Source organism: Saccostrea cucullata, unplaced genomic scaffold (genome assembly GCF_032062105.1).
Source record: "Saccostrea cucullata isolate Sc308-1 unplaced genomic scaffold, CSIRO_AGI_Scuc_v1 ctg2612, whole genome shotgun sequence".
NCBI lineage: Eukaryota > Metazoa > Mollusca > Bivalvia > Ostreida > Ostreidae > Saccostrea > Saccostrea cuccullata.
Window position 1 is genome coordinate 222,484 of NW_026926865.1, and position 25,420 is coordinate 247,903.

The 25,420-nt window shown below is 34.2% G+C and overlaps 1 protein-coding gene and 1 pseudogene across 1 annotated transcript; both read left to right on the top strand.

Moving 5' to 3' along the window:
• Window positions 1–15,616: 15,616 nt before the first annotated feature.
• On the top strand, window positions 15,617–16,713 carry LOC134272788 (uncharacterized; annotated as a pseudogene).
• A 1,434-nt stretch (window positions 16,714–18,147) lies between these two features.
• LOC134272789 (piggyBac transposable element-derived protein 4-like) lies at window positions 18,148–18,761 on the top strand. The gene is made up of 2 exons (XM_062754960.1): window positions 18,148–18,560; window positions 18,746–18,761. Exons 1-2 carry the CDS (start codon window positions 18,148–18,150, stop codon window positions 18,759–18,761), a joined length of 429 nt encoding a protein of 142 aa, XP_062610944.1.
• Window positions 18,762–25,420: the final 6,659 nt, after the last annotated feature.

The window sequence follows — 25,420 nt, forward strand, 5'->3', positions numbered from 1 at the left end:
TGATTCTTTTGTTAAAGATGAACTTAAGGCATGTACCTTGTCCCGTGTGGTAAATGGTGTCAAAGGACTGATTCCACTGAGCCTCCTGACTGTATTTAACATGGTGATAGGATTTGTGTCATAGTACCTGCACAGTGTATGCCGAGGTCTGGTAAAACAGTTTATGAGCCTTTGGCTTGATTCGTCCAACCATGGGAAACCTTTCTACGTTGGTCTGCAAAGCAGAATTCTTGATCAGAAACTGGTGAATCTAAAGCCACCCTTTGAGATTACACACCGTCCCCGTACCCTTTTCACCCGCCTATTCTGGAAATCTCAGAATGAAGAGCCTTTCTGTTACCGTATAGCGGGTTTTCTTTGCGGGTGTAAAATTTGGCGTTTTACCTGCTCAAAGGTATGCTATCAATTTTGGCGTAATTTATTTTAGCGGACACAGTGTTTCAGCTCTTTTCATATGAACACTTAAAGGAGAACTTACTATGAACTTACTATTTTAGCGATTAAAATTTTAGCGGACTATCGTCAAAACGCCAAAATAAGCCAAAATTAGCACCCCGCTAAAATAACCCGCTATACGGTATTCTATTCCATGATTGTTCTACCAGGAGTTCTACCACAACAGTATGTGAATCACTTTTTCTTTTAGTTTTTGGTATATACACTTTATTACAATCATCTGTGACTTTAGGAGAAATCGATTTGGCAGAGAGGGCACTCAGAAATTTTTTTTTCAAGTGCAGACATTGTATTGTGTAGAGCACATGAGTTTTACTGTAAATCAACCTTTACATGTGGCTGAGAGTGGTCGAAAGTGGGGACCCATTTAAGGCATTTCAACTTCCCCTTTAAGGGCAATTGTGGCAATTTATTGAAATTGTTTAATGGAACACAGTATGTTTCAGACCTTATCGGCAAGTCATTAATTATGTTTCAAGAGCCAAAGAAACTTTCTTTACTATGCCTGGCAAATGCCCCTGATGATGTGCAAAAGTTTTGTTATAAATTGCAAGGGAAAAGGCTTCAAAAATCATAAGTCATGTTAAGCAGTTAACTTTTAGGGAAAGGCAAAATGGTATTTAGATGTTTTAAAATCTTTGAGCAAGTAGCAATAGAGAATTATTTGAATGTTGGGTTAAACAATCCATGTGCAGTTATTTTTTATACTTTCTTCTGAAAGACAATTTAATAAATTCTGAAGTTACAGGAATTGTAGCGGGAAATCCATCAATTATGTTATTTAAACAAAAAGAAAACTTTTTTTGGGTTGTTGAAAAATAAATGATGTTTGATCAAAACTGCCAGTATTCTTGAATCAATTGTGGGTGTAAAACACCTCATATTGTTGGTAAAAAGCTTGAAAAGATAGAAATTGAGTTGATATCAGATGATGAAGCTGGTGCTTCAATTTTTTCTTACCAAAGTAAAGGAAACTCGATCTAGAGTTATTGTAAATGCTGATAATTTTCAAAGTGTTGTATATGATTAAAGGCAATGATACGTTTGTTATTTGTTTGCCTAGCCATTATGAATGGGATGAACTTGTACCGGTAAGTGGAAACACAATATAGAGTTTTATATATGTGTCAAAATGGCCAAAGGCAATCGTAATTCAATGCAAAGATCAAAGTAATTTGTTGCTCGCCTCGCAAGTGTTAGTGTAACATTTATTTATCAAAAGTATTGCCTGAATGTGAAAGTTTGACAATTAAATTTGTAATGTTTGTAGCTATGGCTTCAATTGTTTGTTGGCAATAGTTAGTGAAAGTTTTTGGAAAACAGATTAATTGTAGTTAAAACTATTTGGTAATCACTTAAATAATTATTTTGATTCAATTTAGTGATCAGTATGATAGCTCTGAAACTTTGACTAACTTCGAGAAAAACTTCGACACTTTGAAAAACATTGACAAAAACTTTGACACTTTGATTTACTTTGTTTAACTATTTTAAATTATAGTTAACTATAGTTTAACTATAGTAAGCTCTACTGGTCAGAGACTAGAAGAGCGTATGCGATAGTAATGTGTCCGTCCGTCTGTCTGTAAACAATTTCTCAAAACGCTTCTCCTCCTACAATTTTAGTCTGATTTCAATATTACTTGGCACACAAGTATAACTATACTAAGATACATAGAAAAGTGCATCGGTTTTTGAATTCGGTGAATGGTGTTCGCATAATTACTAAAAATAGAATTCTCTGTGAAATTCCATTAAAACACTACTCCTTCTACAGTTTTGGTCTGATTTCAATATGACGTGGCACACAAGTAGACTACACTAAGATACATAGAATAATGCATCGGTTTTTGTTTTCGGTGAACGGTGTTGGCATGGTTACTAAAAATAGAATTTTAAAACGCTATTCCTTCTACTGTTTTGGTCTGATTTCAATATAACTTGGCACACAAGTAGACTACACTAAGATAATAGAATAGTGCATCAGTTTTTGATTTCGATGAACGGTGTTACCATGGTTACTAAAAATAGAATTTTCTGTGAAATTCCTTTAAAACGTTACTCCTTTTACAGTTTAAGTTTGATTTCAAAATAAGTTGGCACACAAATAGACTACACAAATATACATAAAATACTGCAATGGTTTTTTTTATTAAAGTACAAACCAGTATTGCTACACTCTTGAAAGAGAATTCTGGTTTTTTGTTAGGGATGAGTCTGTTACTCATGGCGTAAGAATTCGGGAGGAAGTAAAACTGTACAGAAAGTTACATCTTCTTACGCTACAAATCAATAACCAGAAGTCTCTGTCGAGACTGAAGCTCTACTGGTTTGAACTTATGGCAAAGGAAGAGAAAAGTACTTAAGCAGCTGGGATTTGAAACTAAATAGAATAATGATTGTTGATAAAGTCTCTTCATGTTCTTAGTGTAGTCTACTTGTGTGCCAAGTAATACTGAAATCAGACCAAAACTGTAGGATAAGCATTTTGAAAGCATTTAACAGAAAATTATATTTTTAGTAACCACGGCAACATCGTTCATCGAAATCAAAAACCGATACACAGAATTATGTATCTTAGTGTAGTCTACTTGTGTGCCAAGTTATATTGAAATTAGACCAAAACTGTAGGAGGAGTAGCATTTTGAAAAATTGTTTACAGACAGACGGACGGACGCCGGACGCATTACTATCGCATAAGCTCTTCTGGTCTCTGAACAGTAGAGCTAAAAAGTAGGAAAAAGATATTTATTTGGTCAATTTTATTCCTGTTCTACGTGAAAATATTATTTTATCACTCGCCCGCTACTACTTTTTTCAGAACAATAAAATTAATTGGTATAATCTTACGGAACAATGTCAATTCATGTATGAAAGGGCTGTTAAATGAAATTTATGTATCAGGACTGGGAAATGAATCATACATCCGATATAGATGGTATTAAGTGCCCCCGAAAATAAATATTCTATTAATTTTACTTTTATCAGGTAGTGGTGGCTACGACTGCTCAACTCTGCAGCTGGAGGACGAAAGCCTTGATCTAGAAGAACATCCTTGCAAAAATTTTGAGTAAAACCCCTTTCTGTTAAGATAAGTTTCTGGATGGTTTTTAGGTACTTTCATAGCAGTTTGAGCTCCATCTATAGCACCCAATAGACCTTGAAATATTTTTTGTTCAAATTTCAGGTTTGTCTATTATTTCCTGGCGTTCACTAGTGGGAGGTAGTACAAGAAAAACTTGTTTAAGATGATCAACAAATATGTCAGTGATTCTTGTGCGACATCTTATAACAGAGGACTCTGTAAGATGAAAGCTCTCGATTGGCTGTATTTCATGCTCTATTGTAGATTTATGAACAATGTTTATCTTGGAATGTTCTTTACAATGGTATGCAATACCACGTTCTGACTATTAGATAAGGAGATTTAATGATGATGGTCAGTAACGATTCATTATGGGCTGAGTTCAAGTTTTGTTCCTAAGTTGGAAAAGAATAAAGTAAAAAAAAATACCCCGTAAGATGACAAAACTTTCAATTTTGTATTCAGAGAAAGTGCCATTGCAGGAAATCAAGCAAAATATATAAAAAGATTATCAATAAATGCATTAGAAATTTCCATGTATTTTGGAAATATCATTAAGTAACTGGGCATTATATTGTGCATTTATGAAAAGTAATTTTCTTGTACTTTAGGTATGGTAACATACTTGATTTATGCCTTTTAATTTGGCAGTTAATATACAATGTATATGTTAAATATTTGATAATTATACTTGATTTAGGCAAAGTACGCTGGTATTGTGTAACATTTATCAAATAGAAATACATGTACTTTGAATACTATTATTGAATTTATTAAAGTATACATGAATTAAAGCTTGAGATTTGATATTTGCCATGTGCATTGGTGATTATGTTACATTTTAAATCAAATAGATTTCCATGTTTTTGGATTTTTAATTGATAAACAAAGTATTCTGGATTATGTAAAGGTACTTAGTATTGAGTATTTCAATATTGAGTCTTAATTCACAATGTCTGTTATCGCATTTCCATCACGCAGTGAAGTTAGGCTTAGGCGTCGGTCAAGAAACATTTTTGTATCATGTTATCTGATATACACGTACATATTGCTTACCTTAAAAAACACAATATTTGATGGTTATTAAATAAAACCCATCACGTTCCTTGATGTAAAGTATTCAGTAGAATGCGTTATTTAAGTTAGTTGATTTCATTAAACATATTATTCATATATATTCTTAACAGCTCCAGAAAATTACAGGATGAGACCTACGAAACAGACAAACAAAGCCAGGAGTAATAGTAGATCAACTAAACAAGAGGCCCATGGGCCACATCGCTCACCTGAGAAGCTTTGACCATTCTGTTCTTTACCAGATTTCACCTTTGTTACACATAATGCATCCCCACATTATCCCACTGATCATAATTTAGACATTTTGAAATCTACACTACCCCATGATCCTTCCATTGGCACATATGTTTCAGCTCTTTTGGCCCAGTGGTTCCTGAAAAGAAGATTTTCAAAGATTTTTCCTATATATTTCTATGTAAAACTTTGATTCCCTATAATGGCCCCGCCCTTCCCCTGGGGGTCATGATTCCTACAATTAAGAATTTACACTACCCCAGAATGCTTCCACATAAGTTTCAGCTTTTCTGGCCCAGTGGTTCTTGAGAAGAAGATTTTCAAAGATTTTTCCTATATATTTCTATATAAAACTTTGATTCCTTATTGTGGCCCCACCCTTCCCCCAGGTGTCATTATTTGAACAATCTAAAATCTACACTATATCAGGATGCTTCCACATAAGTTTCAGATTTTCTGGCCCAGTGGTTCTTGAGAAGAAGATTTTCAAAGATTTTTCCTATATATTTCTGTATAAAACTTTGATACCCCATTGTGCCCCCCCCCTTCCCCTGGGGGTCATGATTTGAACAATTTGGAATCTACACTACCAGGATGCTTCCACATAAGTTTCACCTTTTCTGGCCCAGTGGTTCTTGAGAAGAAGATTTTCAAAGATTTTTCCTATATATTTCTATGTAAAACTTTGATTCCCGATTGTGGCCCCACCCATCCCCCGGGGGTCATTATTTGAACAATTTAGAATCTACATTATACCAGGATGCTTCCACATAAGTTTCAGCTTTACTGGCCCAGTGGTTCTTGAGAAGAAGATTTTCAAAGATTTTTCCTATATATTTCTATGTAAAACTTTGATTCCCCATTGTGGCCCCGCCCTTCCCCCGGGGGTCATGATTTGAACAATTTAGAATCTACACTATACCAGGATGCTTCCATATAAGTTTCAGCTTTTCTGGCCCAGTGGTTCTTGAGAAGAAGATTTTTCCTATATATTTCTATATAAAACTTTGATACCCCATTGTGGCCCTACCCTTCCCCCAGGTGTCATTATTTGAACAATTTAAAATCTACACTTTATCAGGATGCTTCCACATAAGTTTCAGCTTTACTGGCCCAGTGGTTCTTGAGAAGAAGATTTTCAAAGATTTTTCCTATATATTTCTATGTAAAACTTTGATTCCCCATTGTGGCCCCGCCCTTCCCCCGGGGGTCATGATTTTAACAATTTAGAATCTACACTATACCAGGATGCTTTCACATAAGTTTCAGCTTTTCTGGCCCAGTGGTTCTTGAGAAGAAGATTTTCAAAGATTTTTCCTATATATTTCTATGTAAAGCTTTGATTCCCCATTGTGGCCCCGCCCTTCCCCCGGGGGTCATGATTTTAACAATTTAGAATCTACACTATACCAGGATGCTTTCACATAAGTTTCAGCTTTTCTGGCCCAGTGGTTCTTGAGAAGAAGATTTTCAAAGATTTTTCCTATATATTTCTATATAAAACTTTGATTCCCCATTGTGGCCCCGCCCTTCCCCCAGGTGTCATTATTTGAACAATTTAAAATCTACACTATACCAGGATGCTTCCACATAAGTTTCACCTTTTCTGGCCCAGTGGTTTTTGAGAAGAAGATTTTCAAAGATTTTTCCTATATATTTCTATATAAAACTTTGATTCCCCATTGTGGCCCCGCCCTTCCCCCGGGGGTCATGATTTTAACAATTTAGAATCTACACTATACCAGGATGCTTCCACATAAGTTTCACCTTTTCTGGCCCAGTGGTTCTTGAGAAGAAGATTTTCAAAGATTTTTCCTATATATTTCTATATAAAACTTTGATTCCGCATTGTGGCCCCGCCCTTCCCCCGGGGGTCATGATTTGAACAATTTAGAATCTACACTATACCAGGATGCTTCCACTTAAGTTTCAGCTTTACTGGCCCAGTGGTTCTTGAGAAGAAGATTTTTTAATGACCCAACCCTATTTTTGTCTTTTCTTGATTATCTCCCCTTGCGAGGGGATATGTCCCTTCATTTTAACAATTTAAATTCCCCTTTACCCAAGGATGCTTTGTACCAAGTTTGGTCAAAATTGGCCCAGTGGTTCTTGAGAAGAAGTGGAAAATGTGAAAAGTTTACAGACGGACAGACAGACAGACGGACAGATGGACAGACGGACGGACGGACGGACGACGGACAAAATGTGATCAGAAAAGCTCACTTGAGCCTTCGGCTCAGGTGAGCTAAAAAACCAAAAGGAAAGTGTCAGAGACAAACAATGAACCGCCTTCAGCTTCAATGGTAGAAACAATTACATCAGCGGAAACTCAGGGTGTTTTAGGTGAACTTAGAAAAGCTGATGTTTTTCCAAAACAAGATGATGACTTTGCGGGTCAATCAACAGAACAAACACTGTAAGTAGTGTCACATTCGGGGCAGCACCGGCGCAAAATGCTGAGGAAATAGCACCATCTCAGGCCACTTTAGAATCAAACAGCACTACAAGCATCTGTGCAGCTGCGTGCAATTCTGTGTTGCGAATGCTACTTAAAGTATTTTGCCAAATGGTACTAATGTTCAGTACAACCGTTATACAGGCCACTGTTTTAATTAAGGAATGAAGCTAATTTCAACTTATGTTATTCGATATAACATAACTTGGGACAGTTTACGCTTTATAAACCGCGAATCGGTTTATAAATCAAAGTACTCGGAAGTACTGAAAGCCGCGCTCATTTACATGTTAATTAAAAAAAGACAATGGTGACAGTTTAAAATAATGTTCAGACGTTTAGAGGATATGTTACACACAAAAATATCTAAATGGCATGTTTAGTATTAAAAAGTTTTAAAAATTAAATAAAATATAGCTAGAAATTAACAACGTAAAATATTTATCACATGTATCGTTTCGGCGTTTTATTACAAACAGAAGTAAATAAACTCCGTTGCAACAAGATAAATTGAGGTCAAAAGACTCTGGACTGATGTGTCCTCAGCGGGGAGAATTGCATCATGTCATTAATGATGTTCCCTGTTTGTTAACTAGCCTGATAGTACAACCTTTATTTATAGAATATGACGCAGACAGGGATACCTGGTGAAAACCTTTCGCACCTTTTGAATTGCTTTGTAAAATATCAGTCAAAGGAGCCAGGAAAAATATAAAACAATTTAATAATTTAATATTTTGATAAAAATATTCGATTTACTATTTTTTAAGGTGTTTGAATGGATTTTGTTTTCTCAACAGCGGCTGGACGTACGTACGGTGGCTGGAACGTTATTGTTGACAAACCAATCGTGTAGAATTGTTCGTGTTACTTGAGTGATCGTTCGTTTAACGTGAAAGATCGTTCGTGTATCAGGCTCAATCGTGTGCGTTTTTAATCGTGCGAGATCGTGCGTTTAGAATCGTGTAAATTTCGTTTTGTAAGTTTTTATCGGAATGTTATTTCTAAAATAAGCATTTCCCTTGTTTGGTTTTCTTAATTTATTAAATAAAATGAAAAGCACATTTAACATAATAGAATGCAGAACGAACTAATTATCGCTCGTTAACAAGAAATATAGTAAGTCGTACAATATTAAGTTCTCGTCACATAGCGCGATCAATATTGTGATAAACCGTACTTAGATCTCTTTCGCCTTTCTGAAAAATCTGATTTAATTATTATTTACTTCTTATTGTGGTCAAGATAATCTTGAAATCAATTCATTGAAAATAAATAATATAAATAATAAATAAAAAAAATATTTTTTTTACAAAGAAATAAACATTTCTCAATGCTTACATTGCAGTTTGTCGACAAATGTTCATGCACACGGCATGATTTTCTCGAGTTTTGATTATCTGTGTGTATGTCTTGAGCTTATTTGTAACTAATTAATTTTAAATTTCCTCAAATAAAAAAGTTGAATAATTAGCAAGTTTATCAGACATTGAATAAATGGAAACGTAAGGACAAAATTAGTTATTATAATTTAAGTCATTCAATGCTGCCATTTTTGTTGAATCGTATCCCCCTTTCTGCATATCATGATATCCAATTCAATCAAATTATACGACCCACATACAAGTACATCGTCTAATAGAACGAACAAAATCCGTTTTCTTTGATCGGAGAGTTACCTTAGAAATAATTATTTTTAATCTGAAATATTAAGTCTTGCATATATTTAGTTACAGAGAGAAATTTCATTTTCCGTTTTTTTTTTAAAGTCTATGAAATAATATTAATAAGTCTTTGAAATCTTAATAAGTATTAAGTTTTATTTCGTTTTAAAAATATTAATTCCTAAATATTTTGAACTATTTGAGTGAAGAAACGTGCGTTTGCGTTAACAATCGTGCAAGATCGTGTAACGTGTAGAACATACTTGCCAACCTCCAGCATGTAAAAATCTGGTCATGACCAGATTTTGAAAGAAAAAAATCTGGTCATAACGCGTAACGACATTCACAACATATTTACCATTTATATTAAATTTTATACATATATATACAAAGTATTTGTGTATTGAGAATTCTTTTATTGAAAAAGGATTTAATTTAATTCATACATAATTTGATTTAAATTTACATGTTAAAAAAAATGAAAATTGAAGGTTTCATGTATTAGTATTGACCTGAAGTAAGTGTGCATTTTTTAAAGCCTTTTCAGTTTCTGTTAAATTTGTAAGTATACCAATTTCAGTTATGAAGTTATATTTCCTTTCTCTTAATTAATTAACTACTGCAATATGTTTTAAATGTGAAGTTAGGCCTACACTGTTATCGATCACTTAATTTTATCTAGAATGAAAGATTTTTCTAAGATTCCTTGATATGCACATAAATATCGTTACTCTTTTTCTTGGTTCAATCAGAGATGTGTTTAGTTCAACTTGTTCCTGTTGGCCCAGATAACAATTTATAGTACTATCGGAAGCCATTTTAATTGACTTCAAACATTGTTTGTCAAAACAACACCCAGTTAATTGTTTACACCTGCACTGAAAATTAATCCATCGGCATTGTTTACGTAGATCTAAGCTTGGGTTGTAACTGGAAGTTTAAAGTGCAACCTACTTTACGAACCAAATCCGGAAAATCTGGAGATTTTCGGGTTGATCGGCAAAAATCGGGTGATAAGCATGACCTGCCGGGTCATAAAAAATAATCGGGTTACGGGTTGAAAAATCGGGTTTGACCCGATAAAATCGGGTGAGTTGGCAAGTATGGTGTAGAATCGTGAACGTGAAAGATCGTTCGTGTAACAGGTTTAATCGTGCGGAATCGTTCGTGTAACGTGATCGTTTGTGCAAGTTGTCAACAATAACGTTCCAGCCACTGTACTGTATTTTTACTCGTAAACTCAGTTTGGCGGTGAAGAAGCAGCATTTTCTGTTGCTCACCGTCGCAATAGCCGGGCATTGCTCTCCGAGCAATGAGCCCGGCTAAAAAGCGTAAACTGCTAAAAGTTTTGTTATATCGGATAACAGTTGAAATTAGCTTCATTCCTTAAAATTTAATTCTAGTGTAGACAATGAGTCAATATTTACTCCAGAAGAAGAAATCAAATTGAGCATTATTTTAAAAGTAACGAAAACGTCAGTCAGCATTTCATTCAATGATAAATTGTATTTGCTGACAAGGTCGTTGTATCGACCATAGAATTTACGAAATGATGACTTTAAACGATGACTGAAAAGGCTTTAAAAATCTCTGAGATAGTTTAGGGGCCACAGAATTACTCTCGCGTAACCAGAAATGATATGTCTACAGTCCGCTATTCCGGTACCAGTAATTAGGCAGATTATGCAAGGCCAAGGCGATCCTTCCGAAATTTTAACATGCATGTATGTTGCCATTTGCATAAACCACACAATTTCTCTTCGTTTCATCCACATCTTTCCAGCTTGAAATAATGGCGTTTTTTGGGTCATATGACTTTTACCCTCGAAACCCATATATGGAGATATCAAGACTTTTTACGCACGTGCTCTAATGAGGTTTTTTTTTATAGCTCTGATCAAATTCCCGCATTTGTCGCCTGATATCTATCATTTCTCAAGAGATGTGTCCATATTCTCGAGAGGGACGTCAAACAATATACAATCAATCAATCCAAGAATATTTTTAAATATGCTTACGCATTCAAGTCCGATTACAATGGAAAACGCTGTGTGCCCATATAGATACGCTGGAAATAAGTTATTAACAATAAAATATTGGTATCAAAATTATTAATCAATTACCATTGAAGTCTTCTTTGCATAGATTTCATGGCCAAATGGAAATAAGTATTGAATTAAATGGGTGTAAAATGTAGGCTGGGATCGAGATTTAGCGTTCGTAGTTCTTTATATATGCTTTATTTTCTTTTACCAAATGTCTTTAACAAGGAGTTCCCCCAAGACCTCCAACTAAAAGAGCCAATGAAAAGGGGCATAAAAAGATCACTGAGCAAGTCAGATGACTTGATTATTTTAACTCGAAGGTAATCTTACCTCTGAGGAGTATTCTCTCTCTCTTGTTACTTTGCTTAAATTGTAATTTTTTTTAAGAAGGAAAATGGTAAAACATAAAAGGGAAAGGCGGGTTCACTCAAGAAACAGATAAAGAGGATCCACAGCTGAAAACATTTAGGTATAGTTGTTAAGATAAGTGTATTACAAACGTACACGTCGACCTTTGATACGGAAAAAAAGGAATGATACAATAAACCAAAAAAAAAAATCAAGATTGAATAATTATTTTGAAAACGGAATAACTCTGTAGTTTAAAGTCTTAAAATTTAAATAGAGACCTCTGTTAAAGACTTAAACATTTTTTTTCAATATTTTCTAATCAGATTAGGACTGAGTATGCTTGGTTAGATAATTTATGTTTTGTTTTTTAATACAGACGGGAAAACCATGGAAATTATGAAGCCTTGGAAAAAAGAGCTAGTACCAGATGTATGTTCACCTTATGATCGTTGACACCTAGCTATTTCTCAGCAGCATCAGGATATAGCCAAGCGTCACCAGGGTAAAGCCCTGTGTCACCAATCCCCGCATCATCATGGTATAGCCCTGTGTCACCAAGCCCCGCATCACCATGGTATAGCCCAGTGTCACCAAGCCCCGCATCACCAGCGTAAAGCACAGTGTCACCAAGCCCGACATCACCAGGGTATAGCACTGTCACCCAGCCCCGCATCACCAGCGTAAAGCACAGTGTCACCAAGCCCTGCATCACCAGGGTATAGCCCTGTTTCACCAAGCCCCCATCATCAGGGTATAGCCCTGTGTCACCCAGCCCCTCATCACCAGGGTATAGCACAGTGTCACCAAGCCCCGCATCACCAGGGTATAGCCCGTGTGACGAAGCCTCGCATCTCCGCGTCAAGGGTATAGCCCTTTGTCACCGAGCCCCACATCACCAGGATATAGCACAGTGTCACCAAGCCCCGCATCACCAGGGTTTAACCCTGTGTCACCAAGCCCCGCATCACCAGGGTATAACCCAGTGTCACCAAGCCCCGCATCACCAGGGTATAACCTAGTGTCACCAAATCCCGCATCACCAGGGTGTAGCCCAGTGTCATAAAGCCCCGCATCACCAGGGTATAACCCAGTGTCACCAAGCCCCGCATCACCAGGGTATAGTCCAGTGTCACCAAGCCCCGCATCACCAGGGTATAACCTAGTGTCACCAAATCCCGCATCACCAGGGTATAGCCCAGTGTCATAAAGCCCCGCATCACCATGGTATAGCCAAGTGTCACCAAGCCCCACATCACCAGGATATAGCCCATTCTCAGCAAGCCCCGCTTCACCAGGGTATAGACCAGTGCCACCAAGCCCCGCATCACCAGGGTATAGCCTTTGTCACCAAGCGCTCGGTATTAGAAGTGAAAGTCACGGGTCTTTCGGATGAGACTTTTAAACGTAGGTCCCGTGTCACGGTAGGCGCTGGCTCTATAACGAACCCTCACTGCTCAATGGCCCTGATTGCCTAGTATAGGTCTAAATTTGAAGCCTTTCAAAGGCAGAGCCATTCTTGAATTTCAGTAAGTTATTACATTATGACATTAATGTCTTAATTAAGGACGCGATTGCACGGCGTCACGTGATCACGTCATTTGGTGAATAGAAAAAGAATGTTTGCTGTAACTATTTCCTGAATAAGGGGCGTCATATGTTTGCGCTCTTGACAAAAAGGGTTTATTTTTCTAAGCTAAAAGTATTAAAGATTGTTACAATGCACTGAAAGTGTTGGTGAAAGTTGATCATATTTTTTTTATCTACGAGCATGTTTTACGATTTGACACGTCTATCTATTGTATATCTCTGAACTTTGAAATCAATTTCATTAAAAATCAATTTGATTAATATCTTGAGGTTTATATCTTCATTTAAAAATAAGAATTTTAATTAAAATTGTTCTTTATCATAGGATCTACATCAATATATAGATAATTTCCGAAAAGAGATTCAGACGGCGTGATTTACTAGATACATGTATAAATATTGATGAACGAAGGCGATTTTGATAAACGTGTTACGATGAAGACCACTTGTGCCTAGAAGACAATCTTTAAAAGATATCTTAAAGGATTTTCTTTTCTCCTATAAGATCTTTAGCATTTCAGCAGTGACATCGACCGTGTCAACATTCAATCATCGTCGCACATATAAATTAAACGATTGTTGTAAATTGTTTTATGCGTCGTATTGAAACACAACACACTTCTTCTGAAAGAATACTAGGGAATATATGTACATACATGTAAATAAATAAAAGAAACATGTGCACTCATCATGCTTATGGGAATACATTTGAATTTTTTTTTTTAATCACAAGGACATTAACATAGATTTTTCACTCCAGCGTATATCACAAAGCAACGGAAAGTTATTTCAATCAATAATTATTTTTTACAATCAAATCAGTTGATCTAAGGTTTTGACGTCAATTGTGTCATTGTGACGTCACAATGGAGATAGCGCTAATCCATGTACAGGAGAAAATGAAGTGTACTTATATACTTGAAAGTAATGGGAAGAAAAACTATTTGTAAATGTGAATATAATTATTTAGAATTATATTAATTTGGCAAATTTGATAATTTATGGATGAATATATTTATTTAAAAAATATCTATAATGCAGCTACAAGTACAATGTAAAATAACCTCTTTTCATTTAATGTGTTTAAATGTCTGACCCCTCCCCAACCCCCCAACCCCAACTCCTCGATTCCAGGTCATTAAGAAGAAACATCGCAGAGCGTTCAAAGCATGGGGAATAAGGCTTTTGAGGACTGTGCACTGATATTTAATATATTATTTATATTATACTGATATAGTTAGTAACAAAATGAATGTTTTGGAGATGAAAAACTGAGTTTTAAAAAAAGTTTTTTTCGTAACCCCTGTCGGTGATAAGTAAATCATTGTGCTTTTCATATATAAAATGAGCATCAGCTGCCAGATTTTCAGAGAAAAAATTTTTTTTATATCTATACATGTGGTCTTTATTGTCTTTAAACAGATTCTGCATATTTAAAGTCAAACAAACATCCATCAAATGAAAATCGTTGAAATCTATTGATATTCTAGGAAAGGGGGGGGGGTACTAAAATGCGAGTGGCTTCAAAAGTAATCTGATTACCTTACTTCATATTTTAACCATAAGTCATTTATAATGACTAGTACAGCATATATTAGTTTTGGAAAAATTCATTGGGTAATTTTTTGTCTAGACGTTAAAAACTGCTATTGAAGTGAAAATATTACTGCAAATTTACAATTAATACTTCCCCAAAAAACAATGGCATTACTACATTTATCAATACATGTAGTTTCCGAAACAATTTTTATTTTCAATAAATATAAAGTATATTTTTAAATACCTGCAGGAAATATTTAATTTGCTTCAATTTTGTTGCGTGTATGGCAGTATAAAACATTTACCTCATGAATATCAAAAGATTAAAAACTGATGGTTGCCATGGCAACCATAACTTCCTTATAAGCCTGATGATCATGCTTGATACTTTGATATAATGGTATCATTGACATTAGGAACATTATATGTTAAATTGAGAAAAATTCATTGGGCAGAATTTTTTCACGGACCCGTGCAATCCTTTCCTTAAGACATCTCGTTATTTTATTTATTTTTTTTAAATGAAGTTTAAAAGTTTAAAGTTAATTGTATTTTTATAAAGATTAATGTTTTCAAATTAATAAAAGTTGAGATATAACATTGTATATTATTCCTATACGTGAAACATGAAATAAGTTAAAAATTTATTGTTATTTAGATTCTTGAAAATTTAAATAGATTTTTCTACTTTAATTTTTTTTATTTTTATAAATAATATAACTTAATAAATAAAGCAGAACAATCACACAAAGTAAAAAAAAAGAAAAAAAAGTGCACAAACATATAACTAAGTTATCTTTCTTGGACCTAAAATACATCATTGCAAACGTCAAGCAGGAGTATGGTACAAACATGTTTGAGCAAAAATAAATTTTAATAGAAATCTTTTTTTATAGTTATAATTGTTTAAGAAATATGGATAATCTTGCTAAAATTAAGTGTTCAACTTTATGCTATATTTCCTATTACTATGGTAAATATTTTTTAAACGAAGGTGTAGATACTTTTTAAAAAAAAAAACTTTAAAAGCAACTTTAGTTGTTTGAAATTTTCCAATTAAAAAGTTAGATTAAAATTTGAATAAAAATCATATATATTTTCTGATGGTGGTCTTATAATGTAAATGAAGTCTAAACAAACTTTTATAGTTATTTTCTTTGTTGATTTTTCCAGAGACACCAATAAAAACCAACAGGAGTATGTAACGTCTTCATCTGAACGAACATTTCAGGACTTCGAAGAGGAGTGGATTGAGTTGGTGCACAACTTTTCTGTGATATTTGATTCAGGGTAAGTGATACTTTCAACGCTTTTCATATGTTGCTTTTGATTTTTAAGCGCTTAAAGAAGATGAACCAAAAAGAAATAAAGAAATAAAATAAAATCTAAACAGAAAATATTTAAAATTTACCTGCTGTAGTCAAGCATCTTTGAATCGTTTTTGACCAAAGATAATTTTATTTTTCTTTTTAAAATTCACTTTCTTTTATTTTAAAAAATATAGAAAATCTCCAAAGGACCCGTACAAATCCCCTTTATCGAAAAAGAGGAAGAATGAAAAAGCAGAGGATTCCCTAATTTTGAATTGAAAAAAGAATTTGGAAAGCAACCTGGGGGGTGATCACACAACAGGTTGAACAAGAAGACCCTTTGTTGAAAAATTTCAGGTATTGAATTTATGTTCGAGTGTCGAGTTTTTTTATGCAACAAATATTCCGTGTCTTGAACAGATTAAATGTAGTTGAAAGTCTTAAAACATTAAATGTATACCCTTATATTTTTTTTAATTAATTCCTTGATACTATTTTAAAACGTATAATTCTGTTATATGGTTGTTTAAAAACGGTTTCATTACTTTCTTTGAAACAGACAGGAAAACCCTTCGAAATATATAAATTGGAGAAGAGAATGACTACAAGAGATTTGTTCACCGAGAAAAGCGCATCTACAACGATGTTCCAAGAGACATGGGCACAAACCCAATCCCCGCCTGTGTACAGCCCAGTGTCTCCACCGGGCGTCCCTCTGTCAACCCAAACTCAAACCTCGGGACTTACGCCGATTGAAGCACCGGGGTTTTGGAATAAACCCATCCAGTTTCCTCTTAAAGAGGAACTGGATGCCCTGAATAAACTTGTGAACAATGTCCGAATGGACCTGCTACAAAACTCTATGTTGGTGAATTATATTCAGGACTTAATGAAAAAATTTCAGTATTGACCCCACCTAGATTTTGAATGCCCTTAACGAACTTGGGGACAATATCCGAATGGACCTGTTACAAACCTCTATGTTGGTGAATTATTCAGGACTTCATGAAATAATTTCAATATCGACATTGGAACACCAGGTGTTTGAATAGAACCCAGCTAGTTTTTCTTTTTAATGCTCGGGAATTTATACACTGGATGAAATGTTTGACATACAGTTCCCAAATGGATCTGTTACAAACCTCCGTGTTAGTGAATTACAAATAGGACCTTCATAAAATAAAATTCAACCATATTCTTACTGTACATGGTGTTCTTTATGTTTAAGAAAAAAAAAAAGAATAAATAGGGATCATGCTTTTTTTTTAAATGATCTTTCATAATGAGCTCTATTTTATATGTCAATTTAGACTTTATATTTTTTATAGAAAGATATGACAAAGATTCGATATAATTAAAGTTTGTTCATCTATGATTACAAAAATGATTTACCTCTCTATGATTTATACTAGTTAACCAGGCAATAATCACATATTTGTGTTCAGGTTGTTTGCAACACTCTCCGATGCGAAACCAACGATCACCAGTGAAAAACCAACGATTATGAATAAATGAAAGTGATGAAAAAAATGATGCTATTAATCATGAAGATCGACCTGGTGACGAAGATGATTGGATATGAATATTTTTGGCAAGGATTCTGAGGACGATGACGAGTTTCACAGGTTCCAAAATCTCTGAGTCACAAGCCGTGTAAAACCGAAATTTCGGAGGGTTGCAGGTGCTACAGTCAAACATCTAGAGGAAGCTACGGCTGGACAGTGCTTTAATTTGATATGGACAGAAGAAATGTGGAACAGACTTGTCCAAGAAACGAACATATCTCAACAAGAGCGTTAGAAAAACGCTCCCCCTCCGTATGCACCAAAGTGGACAGAGGGAAACAAAGGAAAAATGAAGGCGTTCATTGGACTTTGTTTTGCGATGGAGCTGATTCGAATGTCAACAAAATAAGACTACTGGCGTCAAAATGAATGGCTATTCACAACCTCATTTGGAAGAGTTATGACACGGGACAGATTTATGCAAATATGGAGATACCTTCACCTGCAAAATAACACGGAGCAGACCGAACAACCAGACAAATTATGGAAGGTTAGATGGTTCATAGAGTTTCTAAATAAAAAATTCAAAGAACTGTATATGCCGTATGAAACTGTGACAGTTGATGAAAGCATGATAAAGTATAAAGGGAGGTTAGGATTCAGGCAGTATCTACCTGCTAAGCCGACAAAATGGGGGTGAAATTGTGGACCATGGCTGAGAGCGACACAGGTTATATGCACGGCTTTCAAGTGTACACCGGAAAGGAGAAGGCCGACAAGAAAAAGGGCTTTCTCACCGGGTAGTGATGGATCTTTGCAGCCATTTGTTCGGAAGCAATATGACAGTATACATGGACAACTACTACACAAGCCCAGATCTTCTGCGTGACCTACATATCCGAGGAATAATGGCCTGTGGAACTGTTCGAGCAGACCGAAAAGGTCTACCCAAAGAATTACTGGCCGCGAAAGTTCGTCTCGATAAACACGAGTATAAAGTTGCACAGAATGACCTGTTAACATTTTGTGTATGGCAGGACACAAAACCAGTTTGTGTTCTGTCCAACTTCCATGATCCGCAGCATGTTGGACACGTGACAAGGAGGGTGGCTGCAGACAGGAATCAAGTTGAAGTCCCTCGTCTTCTTGCGGACTACCAACAGCACATGAAGGATGTGGACTTGTGCGACCAGATGATTGGATACTACCTCTTGCATCATCGTTCCAAGAAGTGGTGGCAATCATGCAAACAGTTTGACTGCTTGATGTCCAGGAGTAAAGAAGAAGATTTTTAAAATTGCATTAATTTTAGTGGTTTTGGCCCCACCCCTCAGGCCCCAGGGGGGCAGGGATCATGAAATTCACCAATTTTGTTCCCCAATTTTGGACCCTCCTCTTTCAACATGGAACAGTATTTCATGTTTTCTCATTTTTTAGTCAGAAAAAGAAGTGAAACTTCTTTTCAGAGATATTTATTTATTTATTTTTAAGGCATTGTATTTGTGATGATGTTAGGGAAATCATTGAAAAATTAACTACAATATGTGCACAACTGGGGAGACTGCCCTGCCCGTGAGTATTTTTATTCTTTCCTGTAGTTATGATTCTTCGGATGTTATTCTTTAGCCTCAGGTATGTCCAATTTTAATTTATAGGTTTTTTTCATTTATAGCATGGATTATTATTCCAACAAAAGAAGGGCACCAATGACTAGGTATTTCCCAAAATTTTACCTTTTTCTACTTGAAAAGATTTCTTTCTTTTTCACTTAGTTCATCATAAATAATTCTCATCGAAGGTATTATTATCGGGTAAAATTAACATACATTAATTTTTTTCACTATCAAGATTAATGATTACATTTAAAAAATCATATATATTTTTTTAAATTGAGATTTGTTAATGTTACCATAAAAGATCATCTTTCAATTTGCATTTTTATCTCATTTTTCAGTACACACACTGAGTAAGTTTATTTTACGGAAAATTTTCGAGAGAAAATAATCAATAAAAATGAATTTATACTTACTTTAATTAATATTCAAATTATGTATTCGACGCTTTTTTCTGTTAAAATAGAGAACCCAGTAAACGCCGAGAAGTGAGGCAACAGAGTTAGTATTGTTTTCGTCATGATTTTAGACAATTTTTCTCTTCATATTAAAGGCAATAGTGTATACTCTTTCATTTGCAAATTGTGTATCCTTTGCTCTTTTTATAGCGAGACCCCTCAGCGCCCCGCGGCGGCATTGGGGTTAGTATTTTTTTCTAAAAGGATTTTGGTCAAACTTCATCTTCTAAATTGTTAGTAAAATATTTTAACTATTTTCCCCCTTTTATTTTCTTCTGTACAGACAGCCACTAAATGCCACAAGGAGGAGGAATCCGGTAGTATATTTATTGCAATGATTAGTCTTAAAATACGAAAAATAATCTATACTCTTCTTACACATCATTATTAAACATTGATTTGTTTTACAGTCCCATTGTCGACATCATCACTATAAGTGATGAGTAAGTGATTTATTTTTTTCAAATCATACCTGATTTTTTCCTCCTTTAAAATGTATTTTTAAAAATTTATATTGAACTGTTATTATTCCAGTAGTACCAATCAGGGCGAAATCAAGGAGGAAAACAAAGAAACATCGTAAGTAGTTTTCAAATATAATATATGGTCATTAAATTCTTATCGTATAAAGAATTCTTCTTTGGACTTAGAGTATTCTTTAAAGTTTATTGGAAAAAAACCAAATAAGGGGAATAAAAATTATCTGTGAAAAATTGATAAGTCTTTCATCGAAATTATTTTATTTCTTTCAGATAAGCGCGGTGTGGATTGGTCTGAAAATGAAATTTTTTTGATTTTACTTTAATTAAAATAAGAAATGTTTTTGAATTGTTTCTGTCATTTTTAGCCGGGCTCATTTCTCGTAGAGAAATGCCCGGCTATTGCGACGGTGAGCAACAGAAAATGCTGCTTCTTCACCGCCAAATCAAATTTACGAGTTAGAATATAGTACATCTGCGCAATCACCTTTGAGGCAATAGTTTATACAAACACTGAATTAAACTTTCATAGTCATCTGAAATTGTCAAAAAATAATTATAATAAAATACTTTCTATCGTTTTCGCTGATTAATTATTTGGTTAAAATATGCGAAAGGTATTCAACAGGTATCCCTGTCTGCGTCATATTCTATAAATAGAGGGTGTACTATCAGGCTAATACAAATGCGGGGAAGTGTATCATTAATGACTTGGTGTACGCTTTGATGCAAAACTCCCCACTGAGGACCCATCTGTGCATAATTGTGTGACCTTAAATGATCTCAAAGTGCTGCATCAGTGTTTATTTACTTTTGTTGGTATGTAAAACCCCGAAATGATACAAAGCTTTTTAATGCTACATGTATAAATGGCATAGATATATATAATCATCTTTTCAATGGCTGAATCAGCTTGATTTAACTGTCATCGTGGTCTTTGTTCATAACCCTGTAAATGAGCCCGGCTTTCAGTACTTCTGAGTACTTTGATTTGGAGAAGGGACTGCAAGGAAAGACAAAAAGAGAAAACATCCTTTCTGAAAACATCAGACGTAACCATTTAACTGTATACTCGCATGCTTGGATTTATTTACTACAAATTTACTATTCATATGCTTGATTGGATCCGTTTATTCCAATTTTTTATTACCTGTATCCTACAGGTAATGAACTTTTTCGAGAAGCATTGACTCTTACAGTTGACAGTTTAACTTTTATGTATTATGTATCAATATATGGAATTGTTAAGAAAAAAACAGTGATTCTGTGGGTATAAGGAACTCTAACATTACTTGCAAACGGAAGAGACAATATATTCTTCTTATGTAAAAGTAAACCGCCTCTCATTAAAAGTCAACGCTTCTTGAATGAGTGCATTACTTTAATATCGTACCCTTATTTTTTTACTCTTATTGTGTATTACATTGGCAGTGGCTACACAGTTGAATACCATCTCCACTATACAGGTCATATTGAAATCTCCAAGGCGTCCTTTTTTTCACTTTTCGTCTTCATATTGAAATTCTTTATTCATTGTATAACTTGATTCCGTGTCTCATTATTACTCGTATCACTACGTATAAAGGAGAACAAAAACCCATAAAGGGGTACCAACGAAATCCTTGATGGAAAATCCCTAGTAAGGGTCCTTGAACAACCCTTTTTGAACATATTGTTTGGTTTTATTGACGTCACTGGGTTTTCCACACTCTGCATTGTTCCCTTTTTTCTATACCCCATTGTTCCCTTGTACTCTCCCCTTTGTAGGTCAAGGGTCACCATTGTCCAAGGGCACTCGACCATTAGTCGGACAAGGTCATCTTGGTCTCTATTGTACCCTCCATTGCTCTCTTACACAATACCCCTATTGTATACTCCCCTCAGGTGTCAGTCATACTACTAATAAAATCGGTCTCGAAATTCATTATTCGAAGAAACGTGCGTAAGAAAATGGTGACCATGATCATGTCCCTGAAGTTAATCCTTATCGGCATAGTGTTTGGATTCCCAAGGGTACCAAGCGCTCTCCGTTATTAGCAGACCTTTTTTTTATATTCATATGAAACAGAACTTGTGCAATATCTTATGCGCGAAAAGAAGAAAGCACTTGCAGTGGCCTTCAACTCAATTTTTAGATATATCGACGACGTACTGTCAACTAACAATGGCGATTTGCATTCCTACGTCCATATGATATATACATAGTAAAGTTATGAACTCTAGTTTAATTTAAAAAAAAATTGTTTTTTTTAATCATTTTTACACATCTTGCACATAAATTGTAGATTTCTACAAAAGCATCAGCAAGCTCAACTTAAGGAATTAAAGACCCATTGTCTACACCCACTTATTTTGAAGAAGAACCTGATGCTGTAAGAGAATATTACTCTTCTTTCTTCTAAGTATCACAACCACAATTTTCTCGTTTTGTAGGTATTGCAGGAGTTCTTATTTACATACATAGGCAAACCAACAATATCATAAGGGATATTGTTGAAATATATATAATTTATGTGAAAATTTACCAAAAAAACTCTCAGTTCTTAAAGCATTATATATGTCGAATTATCTTCTAAACATTGTAGAAAACCCAATAAGCCTCTAATTATACCACGCAGAGTTCTACCCCAAAGAAACAGAAGAGCACCTGTTCGATATGGTTATGATTAATTTAGATAATTTTTTGGTTTGTAATTCTTTATCAATAATTTATCAATTCCAATATTAAATCAATCGCTTGATTTTCTTTTCCTGATCTCTGCCAAATGTTTCATTCAATTTTAATCAATAATCATTTCACGTACGTAAATGTTTGATTTGGCTTTGATTTGAGTCAGGTGGCTATCAATAATCACTTGATGTAAGAATTGACTTTTGCAAAATCAAGCAATGCAAATTTATAATTATTTTATGTAATATTCTAACTGTTTGCTGATTTGTTTTCATTTTATTCACAGTTTTATTTCAATCTATAATTATTTGATGTAATTGATATGATTTATTTTATCTGTTAAAGCATTTATACATTATACAATTTATATATAATTTACTTTTTATTTCATGCTAGGTTTCATAAACTTTTTAAAAATCACTTTTTTCTTTTTATTTTTATATTATTAAATCTCCAAGATATCAAAAAGGTAAAAATATTTCACATGGTGGTTCATCAGTTCCTTTGATTATTTCATTGGTGAAGTTATCAAGTAAAAGGAAGATGTTGTGTTAAATGTTGAGTTAAAGAGTCATTGACTGCTAAGTCAATAAAGACCTTTTTCAGAGGCTTGTAGAAGCAATGATTTTAAGTAAAAAGTTTACAGGAAATATGAAAATTACGTCGTTGAACTTATTATTTGCTGAAATATAAATATATAGATAGTTCATGTTTGCGCTAAAGACACTACTTGTTCCTGAAGTATTTTGGCGTGAGATAATGTGCATGTTGTCTAGACTTTCTATTTCATTTCACCATCTGATGAAACACTTAATGTCTACTATATGAATTATTATAACGAGATGGAGAGTAATCTTGTCACTTGGAGTTATCCCTCCTTAACCATCATTAGATAAGTAAGTGTCAATGCAAAAAAAAAAGATTATAAAAGTATGCTTACAAGTTAAAGGAATTAATTCATATTTATAAGAATATCTTTTATTGAATGATATTTTTAATTTGTTTTTAACAATTCTTTGCATGTTATTGGTATAGATATTATGAATTTATCATTTTCATTGGTAAACGATCTGTGAACACAAGGTAAAAAAAAATTATTTGCTTTTAGTGGTTGGAGATTTCTGTAAGCATTTTGTATAAAGAGCAGACTTTTTTCATAATAGGCAGAGTTTACTTCAAGTTTTTAATGGTACATATATAAGTCAATATTTAGGCACAAGCCTTCGCAGCCTTTAGTGCCTGTTGGAGAATTCATGTTTTTTGCGATTAATATAAAAGTTAACTGAAGATGAAACAATACCAGGGGAGTTATGATATTTATCTTGTTGTATATTCGTATGATGAGACACACGTTATTAGGAAAGAAAAACTAACCCGTCACATTAAGTGTGGAAGGAACAACAGCATTTCACCGCTTGCGAGTATAACTTTTCACACAAGATTAGAAGAGGAGAATGTACTGACCATTAAAATAAATGCAGGGACAAACCAAATCATGAGAACTGGTTGGAGAATGGGAAATATTGTGCTAGAAAGGGTGACACTTCTCTTTCTAAGTATGAAGATTTGACATTATAAAGGGGGAGAATTGGGACGAATTTTTCAACCAATTCAAAAGTCAAGTGAAAGTAAAAGTGGAAATCAACGATAGGTTCCAAGAAAAGTAACCGAAAAATGAAATTGATATAAATTGCATAAATTGTATACTTTTATTAAATAAAAAATATATTTTTTAAAGAATATACAATATTTTTCAAAGAAAAACTATGTTCGAGCGAAGCTCTCCCTATAGGTATCGTGTTGGTACGTGAGAGCGAAGCTCTCCCTTTACACGTATGTTTAACTGTATCTGCAACCAAGTGTATCACTTCTTATTTAAAGTTGATGACGCGTTGGATGAACTTCGGTGCCCGTGAGTGACATTATACTTATTGTTTTATAAAATTCTTTTAGAAATTAATTAAATCTAATTTCAATTTCTTATTTATACGAAAATAATATACCGTTAAAAAATATACTTAATTTGTCTTGTTTATGTACCGAAATTTTTGTTCAAAATTTAAATGTGACTGTATCTGTAATGATATAAATAGGATTTATCATTACCTAGACAATGTAGTGAAAGCTCTAGATGAGCTTCGTTGCCCGTGAGTGACATATTACTTATTGTCTCATCAAATTCTTTCCGAAATTAATTAAATCTAATTTCAATATCTTACTTATACGAAAATAACATACCGTTTAAAAATATATTTATTATTCATTTACAAGATTTAGAAGACGGAGAGAATTTTCGCTCGCCATTTTAGTAACCAAACAGTATTTTAAATCAGATTACCAGACTGGATACTTAAGTCAGTTTATCAACATAACTAGAAAACTGACCAGTCAGCAAGGGCCCCGCCATGGGGTAGAATTAAAAGGGTGCAGCTTAAGAATGATTAATAAATGTACAAAGAAAAAGCAACAGCAACTGTATTCTTAAAATTTCATCATAATTCCTGAATATTCAAAAACCTGAAAATAATATTCTTGTATTTACATTAGGCAGTAAAGAACAACTTAACATTGAATTTATATTTAAACAATTATGAATCTTGTGTTATATAAAATGCCAGCCTTCAATGAATGCAAATATCATGAAGGCTTGACCTTAACTTCAAACAAACAGCAGTTGCAGACAAAGGTTTTCATTAATCTTAAAGTGACAGATAAAGAGAAGCCTACTAAATTTTCTGCAGCAGGCTAGATAATTAATCCCAAGGGATTAATTGTACCTCTCTCATCATTTTCTTCTAAAGTTACAATAAGAACTTTTTCAGTATTTATGATAGAATGGGGTTTTTATACAACTACATTAAAAATTGAAAACATTCTTGAATTAATACATT